Consider the following 13,929-nt stretch of genomic DNA (forward strand, 5'->3'; position numbering starts at 1 on the left):
CTTCATGCGAGGGGAATGGGACCAGGACTTCGATGTGATCCGAGAACACTTTAACGACTCGTCTGCTCCATCTGTTTGTCTGTTGGTTCTAGCTGTCATGAACATTCATTCCAGTAACTTGGTTGATGCATGTCATATCCCAAAGAATTGTGCTTATAATGTAAGGAACATAGTATTATACTTACATAACGCCGTATACCCGTGGAGATCCGGGTTAGAATTGATCTTCAGTAACCCATGGGTGGTCAGGTTTGCTGTTGTCAGATGTCATCGTATCCCAAACGCATAGATCGAGCACTGGATTGTCCAGTCCAGACTCGATTATTTTCAGACCGCAGTTGGGATATTGTTTAGAGCGACGTTAAACAACTAATAACATACCTGCGTGAAATGGTTGAATATTGACTGTATGTTTGCTGGAACATTGATGAGTGCGGCATCAAACAACGTGCATCTAAAACACATATCGTGTATGTGCATTGGCGGAACGGTGGCTTTCAGTTTGTGATGATATCGTACCACCTCAGAAAACACTCATCTTCACTCGTGGAATGAAGTAGTTTTTGTATATTTAGATCCAGAACGGATCCGTCTTTGTGATATATCTACACACGTGTTTCTTCGCTTAGGAAAGATGACATTGATGCGCGCTGGATCAACACCGCGTCGTTCTTATATTTTATTTCGTTTCAAGTAACTTTTTGAAAGACAGACTTCTGATATCAGATCGACATCCAGACCTCAGTCGACACTGTCCATAAAAGTAGAAAGCTGACAGACGAGTGTTTCAATTCACTTGTGGTTCTTTGACCTCGACATTCGTCGTACTGGTGAAGCCGAACACGGGATTCATCGCATCACTTCTTTGTATTTTACAACATGGCTGAATAATTATAGGCTGGGCTACTCGTAACCTTAAGTGAATAATTATAGGTTGGGCTTCTCAGAACCTCTAGTGAGTGAACAATGCCACCGAAGGATCCTACGATTACAATTCGGTGATACTGATAAGCGACACTCATACACATAAAACGCACGCAAGTTCGCACGCCACACAGACACACAGACACACACACAGAGAGAGAGAGAGAGAGAGAGAGAGAGAGACAAAAGAAAAAAAAGATATGCAGAGAGAGAGGGGCGGGGAGGTGTCGAGAGCATCAGGTATACGTTCCCATTCAAGGTGTCGAATGATTGGCACGTTTCGTCTGCATCTGCAAAATTTGACATATTTTAAGTTTCTATTTTTTGTAGTTGAGACGTTTATTATTCTGCATATATGTCTTGTCAGCCTACAACATTTCCTGTTTCTATAATTATCACCACGTAAGGTTCTGAACATCTCGATGACTTGTACCATAGTTATAGAAACAAGGTGATGAATAGTCAAGCCATACTGATTAACTGTTCGTTTCTTTATATAGAGGTTTGATTGTTTTCTTGATGTGAGTTAGTCTCTGAACAATAGGTTAGTATGACTATATTTATATTCATAAGTGTAGGACAAATTCGGTGAAAAGGGGATTTCTAGTGAGTGAATGAGTGTAATTTTTACGCCGCTTTTAGCAATATTCCAGCAGTGTCACGGCAAGGGAACAGCAGAAATAGACTTCACACATTGTACCTATACATGTGGGGAATGGAACCTTGGCCTTCGGTGTGACGACCACTTGGCTACCCCACTTTCTGCACTTGCCAATATCAAATATTGAATATGTCACATTTACCAAAACCCAGTGACTGAAGCCATGAGCACCGATCTACACCGACGAGGTACGTTTTATGGGAACCTTACTATCATGTAGTCCGCCATGTAGTTGATATCGAAGCCTCGATCGCCCTTTTATAGCGCAATGTGTTACGACCTAGCTATACAAGACGGCCCTTGCATGAGGTTAGAATCATCAACATATCGCATCGTTAACATATACTACTATATTCAAAGGCAATCATAACTGTGTCCATGTTTCCGTTTGATCGTGTTGTGTTTTATTACAAGCACATTTGAACTCCCTGGGACAGTAGGGGTAGCCTAGAGGTGAAAGCCTTAGCTAGTCTCGTAGACAAGCCGTATTGGATTCCCCTCGAGGTCACAATGATCACTTTTATTTGTAAACATAAGATTTCATTGGTTTTTTGTTTAATCATAAATTTTTGTCATCTACTTGAACAAATCATCTTCCATGTCAGTCTAGAGGTGTTAGGGTAGCCTAGTGGTTAAAGCGTTCGCTTGCCACGTCGAAGACTAGGGTTTTCCACATACAATGGTGCCATGTGTGAAGTGTATTTCTGGTGTATCCCCGCCATAATATTGCTGGGATATTAGTGTTGATGAAAGCGACGTAATTCCATACCCACTAGAACTGTCTTTGAAAATGACGGACACACGAGAATATTGAATTCGTTTGTATTACCTTACCACCTTTTTCTCGCCAATGTAAATTCCACTTAAATTAATCGATCACGCGATTTCTGCATTAACTAAATTATTTACCAATATACAGATTACTCATCATAATAAGTTTAATCTCAATTAATCCTCAACAGTACACACAATAATAGATTGTTTATCAGGAATTTTTCACTATGACAAAGTAAATGACTTAAAAAGGCGGTTTACAGGTGTTTACAGGTAAATCCTGCTTTAATATTTAACATACAAATATCATATATCCATGGCATGGCTTGGCTTCTAAATGGCGGACAGCGGGACAATGGTCCCTGCTTGACATGGCAACAAGGGTCACGTGATCCGGGTCACGCATATAACCGGCTTGATTGTAGAGTCTACTATATTCAGTGCTGAACTGAACATACTCTATTTATATAGGTCGTGTGCCTACAGCAGGTCTAGCCCCGGATTACACGTTCGGGATCACAGCACAAAAATATAACCTGTACATCAAAACGCCGTGACATCATTGAAGCATTCATGATATTGTGATGCTAACCATAATTATGTATTACTATATAGTTATTAAATGAATAGATACACATTAATGATAAATAAATAAAAAATAAACAAACAAACAGACAAACAAATAAATAAATACACATTAGATGCATGTACAAAGAAAATCACTAGTTATCAAAGAGAGGATAATCAGAGTTCACTGACTGTATTTTACACAAAACAAGCATCAATGTTATCTTTAATCTCGTTATGGGGCGGTGGGGAGTGGTTCACTGAAGCGTTCGATCTTCACGCCGCAGACTCGGGTTCGATTCCCCATTCCATACAATGTATGAAGCCCATTTCTGGTGTACCCTGCGGTGATATTGCTGGACATTGAGACGTAAAAGCAAACAACTAGCTGACTCTGTGTCACGGTGTTGTTGGTGCGTGATAAAACAACATGCATCCATCATCGTGTATTTCACGTCACATTTCAAAAACGACGAGTGCGGTAGGACTTTGTTTTAATTTTTTTTTATATAGAAAAAAGTGACGAAGGAGGAACACATTCACATTTTTTTCTCTCAGAAGTTTAGCACGTGTTAATGTGTTGTAGATTCAGTCACACTCGTTCTTACAGACACTCATTCTTATAGTGGACAAATGGATGATCAGGATGCGTCCAAATAAAAATTGTTACGCGCATAAATAAAAGTGATACGCCGATGCCCGAGAAACATTTCACATTTTCACCTAGCCTTACATACAGTAACATACCATGCTGTCATGCGTGTTATCACATAACCTCCTACGTCACATACGGCATCCATGACGCTCAAGATAAATTCCCTTTTCGGTTCCTTTTTCGTAGTTCATAATATGTATTTATCATCCACACATCTTGTTAGCTACGTTAGCATAGGGCTTTCATATATTGAGATCCCTGTGTTTATTAAATAGTAATATACACACATGCAACACTGATAGGCTCGACCTGATGTCATTGACTGCGGTGCGTCACGATTCAATGACGTCAGAAATCGTACTGATTACCGTCTGCATAACATGTTTAATGTTATACGAACAACATCTGGCGAAATGAGACAGCAGTTGTATTGTGTATTTAGCGAAGAAAGTAGGCATGTCCTAAATGCACACTTTTTACATTTCCTGTGTGACAAAATGGCTTCAACGTTTCGACCTGGGAACACATGGTCAATTTCATGAGTGCCAAAGTCAGGATGAAAATGTCATGTTTCCCTAAGTAACATGTGAAATATATGCATACATAAAGTTTACTATAAACATGGTTTCACATGGAAAGATTTTGTTTGGGTTTTTCCCCCTCGAAAAGTGATAGTGTCAATAAGGCAATATTAAACAGTAACGTCATGCTCAGCATCTGTTGACATAATATCATATATCATATCTACACTCGCGAATTTATAAATATCCGTGACATATCAATATTCACTGTATTATTGCAGTGAGCATAACGAAGGCTGTGTATAAAAATATTTCAAAATAAACAGATATCTTTTAAATCTATAACAAAGTAAATTTACTGATTTAATGTATTCCCAGTCTGTTTACGGGGTTATCAAATATGATATGAGCTATTTTTTTGTGAAAAAACACAAACCCAGCATTGTGCGAGGGGCTGCGACTGGTACACTTTACTCGCCTTTGATTGGTTGACTTTGGAGGTGTGTTCGCTACGTCAGAGGTCAACTGATAGTTCGTGCGCAGTGACCGACTTTGTGTGTTGGCTGACGAGAGGAAGTGCGAGTTAACGTGTAAAATAGCACGAACATAACCGAAAAGTAAACAATATATGTTGCAGTAGTGGTCAGAACTTGTTCATTATATCACTGATTTGATAATCACAGAGTTGCAGAACTCTTCAATCAGCTGACACCGGAGCGAATGAGACCGGGTCACGCTTTCAAGTGGATGGATGCCGGCTGGTGAAGATCAGCTGATCGAAGCAGGCTCAAGTTGTGATACCGGGACAGATCTCGCGGTCGCAAGGTCGGGTTCAGACTGACAGAACAGCTCTGTGACTTCGTTTGAGGGGTTCAGGATCACTGGTGGGTGGATGGCAGATGAGGTTGCGCTGACCAGCTTGAGAGATGAAGAATCCCTCCGATTCTTTCATGTCCTGTGCCACCGTGACTCGGCCGCTCGTCGGCTGGGCATTGACTCAATCCGAAAAACTTTCGACGCTTGGCTGGATGGATACGGTAGTCCTAAGCAGATACATGGCGAAACGGGCATCAACGGGTTTCAGCCCGTAGTCACAGAATATCTCCCCGAACTCCTGTGTCTTTCAATCCAGTGCCCCTTTGATGACGTGCGCGAAGCACTCGCAGACATTCTCGAGGATGTCAAGGTAACGGCTTATCTCAATACATTATTCTCCCAAAACATTTACTGCTGTGGTATGAACGTATACAGTAATTGTTCATTATTTAATTAACAAATAATTGCGATGAAGTTTGATTTATAAAAGAAAGACATAATATACTCTATTTCAGTGTATGAGTTGTCCTTATTCGAGATCATTCGATGATATAAAGCTAGTCGGCTAGCTTGACCTGATTCCGAAGTTCCAAATGCTGCTATCTGACATGGGCAATGCACAAATGTCAGATAACATGTACTTATTTCGCGATATTTCTCAGTATACAAACTGATGTAGATTAAGGGTCATTTAGAAAAAAACCTGCAATGTACATGTGGAATCAGGTCAACTTGTGACCTCTAGGTGAGCGTGACCCCTGCGTTATGGTTTGACAGTCAGGAGGGGGCGTGGTCAAATCCAGTTCACTTCTCATAAAATTATAAAAATTGTTACTTTATAATAATACAGGGTTTTCTTTGTTGTTGTTTTTTAAAAAGATAATAAGAAATTGTTCATGGAATAAAAATCTAGCCTTTTTAGTGATAAAATACAAGTATTTGCATCACAGCTGAATTTAAGATGGTGATGAGATTTAGTAAATAACTGCTATATAATATGCTTATCATGTCCTGTGCCACAATTGTTGATTTTCTGTAAACCAGTGAGATAAATCCAGATGATTAAAAGTATATCTGTCCAGCTTTATGCCATTAATGAAATACAACTGAAGTTGATGAGACATTCAATCCATAACAGAATAAGCAGTTATTAAGCAGAAGTTACTGGTTTTCAAGCCATGCCTCATAGGTGTAGGACTGGTGGGAGGGGGTAGCTGCTGGTAATATTCCTGTTATATACTACAAAACAAAAGTTTAGCATCTCCTGATTTTGTGATATTGCTGTAGTTCTTTGCTCCATAACAGTTTGGGGTGCTGAGTAAGTGTGATTGTCATACCAAAAGCCGAACTTTGATTCCATACAGGTGTAAAGCCTATGTATAACTGAGGTATCTTTACACTCACTCGCTCACATGCTCACTCATCCTTCATTAGTCAAGTACTTCATGCACAGATAAATTTATTTTCAGTGAAGACATTCTAACAGAGAGACAGACAGAAAGAGATACATACACTAGGGCTGTGTATTGGCAAGTCAACTGTATTGCTATATATTGCCATTTAGGTACCTGTATTGCGATATATTGCCATTTAGGTACCTGTATTGCGATATATTGCCATTTAGGTACCTGTATTGCGATATATTGCCATTTAGATACCTGTATTGTGATGTATTGCCATTTAGATACCTGTATTGCGATATATTGCCATTTAGGTACCTGTATTGCTATATGTATTGAGATATATTGGGAACTTACGTGTTTGAGTCACATTAATTGTGCATGTCAATCCTTTTTTCTACATTGTAAGTATGTTTAATAATGGTTTGGAAAAGATAAATCTCAAAATGAGGTCACATTGTCTAGGATTCTATATTATTTTTTGTATTTATACAATTAAATCGTTTGAAAATCGTATTGGGATATTCTGGTATACCGTTAATGCTGTGCAATCTTAACAGACAATCAGGCAGGTGCATGCACCCACCCTCCCAAACCCATCCATACACACCCACCCACACATACACCCCACCCCACCCCACCCCCATCCAACCCCCCACAGACATTACATAAGAGAGAATTTGAGAAATTATAAAGTACATTTTCATAACCTACTTCAGACATTAAGCATGTTGAATATTTTTTCGCCAGATATCCCCGCATCTCTAGTTGAGCAGGTATGCTTTGTTCTACATGTAGGCCAAAACCTGGATGTTGTACTCTTTGTGAGAATCTGATGCAATACCTAAACAACTCGCGCAGAACCTATTAACGACATGGAACGCAGGTCAGATCCACGATGTGTTTGCTGATGTTGACAATTTTCATCTGTGGTTTATCCAAAGAAACAGGTCATACATGTTTTAGTGATGGAATACTAAAAAAGGCTGCAATAAATTGAGTCAAATTGCTATTTCATGAGTGATGCATGAGTGAATCGTCTTCACTCATACATCAGTGTAGACTGTGTCATTCTCCCAAACTGAAATTATGTGAAGGCATTTATATGCCCAATCTTAAATTTACTCAAACTGTCACTCAGGCACAATTTAAGGAAAACATTTGACATAGGACATATCAAAACGTTATTGTTTTAGCAGGTTCAGAGACTGCGTGCATTCAGAACATCATTCGGAACACACATGTGACGTCCAAAATATGCCTCTGATTTTTCACTCATTTACAATGGATGTTTTGAAGATGATTGGAATGAAATGTTTAAATGTTGCCATCTATTTTTGATGGTCATAATGGTTGTATTATGCATACGTATGTAGATCACAACACAAATTGATACTGGGCTCAATTTAAGGAGCTTAATTTAGCTTCCACCAAGTGCATTATGACATGAAAATCCAGTTTACACCAGATACAGTCACGTTTAACCTAGTCTGTCTCACAGTCCTGAACCACATTATTTCCCCTACGACTGAGCCCTCCCTACAATGCTAAAACCTTTAGTTAAGCAAGTCTAGATTTCCTCAGATATCTCCCATCTCACTGGGGCTTTTTACAGTTTAAATAGGCATATTTTTAAATCCAAATTATATATATTCAGAGACTAAGTGTGGATTGAATAGTGGTCACAAAAAATTTTCAGACATGAAAAAAATGTATTCATGAGTTTGAATAAATATGACGTTAGACATTTGGTGGTTGTATCATGATTTTACATAAGTAAATGTAATCGTTATATAAGGACAGATGCCTGTAATCTTGAGGTACCCAGTTTGAGGTCATGAGGTCTAGAAAAGTTGCATAACTTATGGCTAAGTGCTGTTGTACAGTCATAAAGTTGACATAAAGATACTGAGGCTGTTTGTAGATGGTTTGGAGAGGTAACGTTAGACAGACGTACAGATCAGAATTATTCCTACCAGCACATGTTGCATGCTGACATAAATATTAGGTTGCAATTTTTAATAACAGGTTGCCATGGCATTTGTTAAATATAGTTTATGAACCCAGGATCAACATCATTCAAAAATGAATACATTAAGATATTTTAATTTATGACATGTAGTTTTTCAGGTTGATTTGGGGAAGTATACAAATACTTGTTACAACAACAGTTGTGCGAAATAACTACAATTCATGGGTATTTTGAAAGGTGGTGTTCAGGGGGGTATGAACCCTCTGACCCCCACTTGGATCTGCCAATACACACACAAAAAACATCTCCAATATGTGGTCATAAGTGATTTTCAAAGGAAGGGGAGGAGGGGGAGGAGGGGGAAGCGGGTGTGGGTGGGTGGGGGGGGGACTGGAGTTCAAACCCTAAACCCCTCTCTGGATCTCCCCATGCAGTTTATACATTGTAAATGTTTATCTTAATTCCAACTTTTGACATTTCTTGTGTCAAAAATGTCATTTTGACCTTTGAACAGAGGGGTCACTTTCATCTGTGGCACAGCCAGGGTGAAAATGTCATGTTTATCTTGGTAAGACATAAAATCTAAACATGGTTACATAAATAAGTGTGGTTTCTATTAAACACACAACATTTTTTCAGCTGTAGGATTGCATATAATCGAGTCTGGACCAGACAGTCAAGTGATTAATTTACCTCTTTGAATGCATAATACATAGAATTTTTTTTAACTTTTATGTTTCATTCAGTAAAGTAAGAAATATTTCTTGTAATTCCCTATCTTTACACCACACATTGTTGTACTTTGATGAGAAAACAAATATAATTCACACCCACCTGCAGGAGATACAGCTTTCTGGTTTTGTTTGTTTATTGAGATCTATAGTATGAAAAGACTGCTCTCAACTTGTGTTTTTGTTTGTTATTTAACGCCACACTCAACAATATTCCAGCTAGCCTGCAAATAATTGAGTATGGATCAATCCAATGATCAACATCATGAGCACAACTGGGATACAATGACATGTGGCCGTCATGAGTATAATTTACTATAAATGCACATACAGTAATTAGACATCATATTATATATGATCTACGGTCTGAATTATGCTTGATGGAAAGGGCTTTTGATGATTATCAACAAAAATTATGTTAGGGATAATGCTTCATCGCCTTTTGCGATGAAAGAATAATTGACACACATAATACACAATCATATTTCACTGTTCATGACCTCATTTAAATAATGTTCAGACTGCTATGAGTAATCAATGCATAAACGTGTCACCACTCACCTTTGATCTGAAATATGTTGATTTCTTTCAGAGAATTTTTGCAATTTTGCTCAAAGTTTCTGCTCCAATAGGTCTTGATCAATATTTAGGTTAGTATGTAGCATGTAAATGAAACATATCTCTGTGAAAGTTGTAACAGATCGATGTAATTTAATGGAACAACCTATACAAATCACACACAGTCAAAACCAGGCATCTCTGTTCTCTGCTTATATTTTAATAAGAATTTAATGAATTAAATTTAGAACCAGCACATGGAGGCTGGAGTACATTAATTCTGTCAGTGTCATCCATCGATATAGTCAACACCTCGTCTGTCCACCCACCCGTCCATAATCATTTTGTTTCCGAAGCATAACTCGAAAACCGTTCAATATTTTTAGGCCAAAATTGATAGATATAGTAATCTGGACCTATGGTTGTGTCTTTTGCTATTTACAGATTTGGGGCAGTTTTATTTTTTTTTGTTTTTCCATGGAACATTTTGGTGTTAGTCTTATGGTGGGGTGGGCCTCGCTTCCGGAGCAGAACTCAAAAAATGTTCAATATTTTTCTGCAAAACCTGGTAGATATATCAATCAGAACGTAAAGTGGTGCCTTTTGCTATGTACAGGTTTTTGTGATTTATCATTTTCTTGGTTTCCATGGAAACGTTTCGGACTCAAAAGTCTCAAAAGTGAGAGGTGTGTTTCGTTTCCGGAGCACATCTCAAAAAGTTCCTAATATCTGTCAGTGAAACTTGGTAGATATTTGTGGCAGACCCCAAAGAGGTGCCTTTTGCTATTTATAATTTTCCATGGAAACGATTCAGACTTTGTCTCAAAATGGAAGGATTGGCTTCGTTTCCGGAGCACAACTCAAAAACTTCTAAATATCTTTCTGCAAAACTTGGCAGATATCTAGAGGCGACTCTAATTTGGAGCCTTTTGAAATTTACAGATTTTTGTGATGTATCATTTTCCCAGTTTCCAATATGTCATCTTCTGATGACTCTTGTCTTAACCTGTTAGTGAACTAACTTTCAAAATCATTTTATTGACGATACCAGTATCATATAGTTCTTCAACAATCCTTTCTTCATCGAAGAACACTTTTTGTGGATAGATAACTTCTTTATTGCAATAGATAAGACATTCTGGTGTAGATCTTAGCCCCCTTATCAATCAGTTTATAGTGTTAGGATCTACGCCAAAACTTAGTGCGTCCATTAAAAGTATTCCTCTTCATCATACCTTCTTGATGCCACATAGAGATGCCTGTCATCATTATTGTTGGAAATGAGTGAGTTCAGGATGACCTTGGTGAATATGAGGGTTACCTTCTGTGGGTCAAGGTCATTTGATAATCAGTCCCAGATACATGCACACAGGTGTTCAGATAGAGAAATAAAGTTCAAGAATAGATACACATCATTTAATGTGACCTTTGAAGCTTTGACCTGAATTGTCTCCTCCTGGTAATTTCCATGTTTGCCATTGTCACATTTATATTCACATGCAACTATTGAGCCATCTACAATTGTTATTCCCCGTAGTATGTTTTGCTGAGGGTGTTAAAATGCACCCCGTCCGTCCGTGCACATTTATCTTTTCCGGAGCAGACTCTAAAACCATTCAATATTTCTTTACCAAACTTGACGCATAGATTGGTCTAGTGGTGTACTGGTGCCTTTTGATAGCTTTGGAATTCTGAATGAAATATTTTTGGCGTTTCCATGGCACCAAGTGTGACTTAGACCGAAATTGGAGGTAATGCGGGATATTGATGAGTCTGTCTTCTTGTATTTATTTGGTAGGGATTTAAGAACCTGAATATATTGATACTGATGAGGCATTGTGATAACCAGTTTGATAACAGACATGTTTTCAGTATCACAGATAATGCATGTATGCGGCATGTATGAAACATGACCAAGTAAACAATGGTTATTTGTTTACTGTTATGATATTGATGATTTATATGGCTTATCAAAATTCTGAAAGCACCCAAAACATTTAGGACCTTAGTTAATCTGTCTTCATTAATACATGATTCTGTCATGTGAAAGTCATGAGGTGACAGTAGAGTCAGTGTATTTATTCTCAAGTCACTTTTAGCTATTACACTTTCTCAGTAAGGTGAGTGAGTGAGTGACTTTGGTTTTGTGCCACTTTCAGCAATATTCCAGCAATATCACAGCAATGGTCTTCACATATTGTAACCATGTGTTACAATACATATTGAAATAAAAGAGCGTTAGAGAAAAATACACATGAGTTCTTTAACAGAGAAAATTCAACAGAAATTCTTCTGCTTATAGGGGTTGCCTATAGTGGATGTCGGGTCCAAGTCATTATTTCTCCAAGAATAACTCAATTATTGAACATTTCATTTTTTCATGTTGGTGTAGACATTGAGTAATACAATTTGAATACAATAGGCTTGACAGACGAGCTCCTGACAGATCAAAATCTTGCCTCCAGATTTGGATTAATTAATTGCATATTATGTGGTATATGTGTTTGAGAACCTGTAGAATATTATCAAAGACAATCTAGAGGTGTGCATTCTATTCTGGATTGCCGTCAGGGAAGTTAAAGGATCATAGTATGATTGCTTTATTGTGTTGTCCTCAACTTTTCCAACTGAAACTTTTCTATAGGTTGGGTTCAATAGTGGAAAACTTTGTTCACCTGTTTTGTATGTCATGTGTTGAGAAAAAGTATTGTTCTGCAAAGTTTTACTTGACGTACAAATGTACGTCCAATGCAGAGAAGCAATACAGAAAGCCCCAAGTACTGTATTCAGAGAGCTGCGCAAAAATACTAAGTGTGTACATGCAGTGCATCAACAGTACCTGTCTGTGTCTGTTATTTCCCTTATCAGTCTGGACCACTGGTCCATTCTAGAAGTAATTATCTCAACGTACAGTACACTACATAATTTCAGACAGACAGACAGACAGACAGACAGACAGACAGACAGTTCTGTAATTCTAGGCCAAGGGCTCATACTACAAATTCAATTCTTTGCGCGACCCTCATATTACCAGCGTTAGCAGGACCCATAACTTACTCACTCACTCACTCACTCACTCACTCACTCGTTCACTCACCATCAAAGGGTGGAAAAGCAGAGAAATGAATATGCAGATGGTAAGTGAAGGTGTGCATGAACATTTTTGGAAGGTTGAAATACTTGCTATAAATATAATTTCACTGAAATTATTCAATAATAATAATTAGTCTTTTTATATTGCACTAATACCACATCAACAGCTTGCTCATGGCATGTCCTGCTGAGCATCTTTTGACTCTGCTGGGCCATTTTAGATTACATGTTTTCTTACATCTGTTGCTCACAGACAGGGCAACTATACAAACATTTGTCAGATATACGTGCATAATGAGTGAAATAAAATCTGTATAAAGCCATGCTTAGTCACAGTATCACAGTATTAATCTAGATTTTTGTTGAAAGTTTTTTTCATTTTTTTCCTCTCTTGGGTCTGAAAGACAGACTTGTCAAAATATGACACTTGAAATGTTGACAACTGTGGTCATTAAATAGGATGGAATATAAAAAAACCTTCATGACGACTTCAGCACCTATGCTACTCACCATGTGAGAAGGATTAAGGGCTATTTCATATGGGATAGTAATTGCTTGACACCATCTCCAAGCAGCCAAACACACACTTTCAGATTCCACTATATCCTTGTTACAGGTTGAACAGTATATAAAAGCATACAGTTCTGAAAGCATAAGTAAACATTTCAACGTGCATACATTAATAATATTATACTGAATATTTTGTGGGTGTGATATGACTATATGCTTTTTATAGCTAAATATGTTAACAAGCAAAACACATATGTGAAAAAATACTGACCTCATAATTTAAGTTTTCCTCAACATTTGTGATATTATAGGGGGGCAGAAACGATGAACTGAGTAAACATGAAAGTTATTGACATGTGAAAGTGTTGCCGAGCGCTCTTGACATTAGCTCAATTTCAACATTAGCTGTCCGAATTTTGTACTGGATTGAGTTATAAGTGCAAGCCATTGTTCACATTATGTAGACCAGGATGTCATGCACTAGGTATTTAATACATTAGATGAGGTATTTCCTTGTATAATGGGGAGTTTGTGTTATGTAAACACTAAAAGTATTGAGGGTGAAATTCATATTGTTTATATATTTGTAATCACTATGTGGATTTGCGTTCTTGTACAAAAAAAAAGTCCATAGATATTACTATTCTCTCCACAGTGTATGTACATCATCAGATATTAACATCATAAGTAACTTTGTCAAGTTCTTAGAACATGTTTATTCTACTCCTGCTAGTGTTGTTGTGTGAA

General features: G+C 37.8%; 1 protein-coding gene across 1 annotated transcript in view; it reads left to right on the forward strand.

The window, feature by feature from the left end:
• The first annotated feature begins 4,581 nt into the window (after nt 1-4,581).
• The window catches only part of LOC137286169 (sestrin-1-like), a 40,114-nt gene continuing 30,766 nt past the window's right edge, over nt 4,582-13,929 (forward strand). Inside the window, exon 1 of the mRNA XM_067817852.1 lies at nt 4,582-5,288. Within this exon, the coding sequence (XP_067673953.1) occupies nt 4,995-5,288 (294 nt within the window). The 5' untranslated portion in view covers nt 4,582-4,994. The remainder of the gene's footprint in view (nt 5,289-13,929) is intronic.

Source organism: Haliotis asinina, chromosome 6 (genome assembly GCF_037392515.1).
Source record: "Haliotis asinina isolate JCU_RB_2024 chromosome 6, JCU_Hal_asi_v2, whole genome shotgun sequence".
Lineage (NCBI taxonomy): Eukaryota > Metazoa > Mollusca > Gastropoda > Lepetellida > Haliotidae > Haliotis > Haliotis asinina.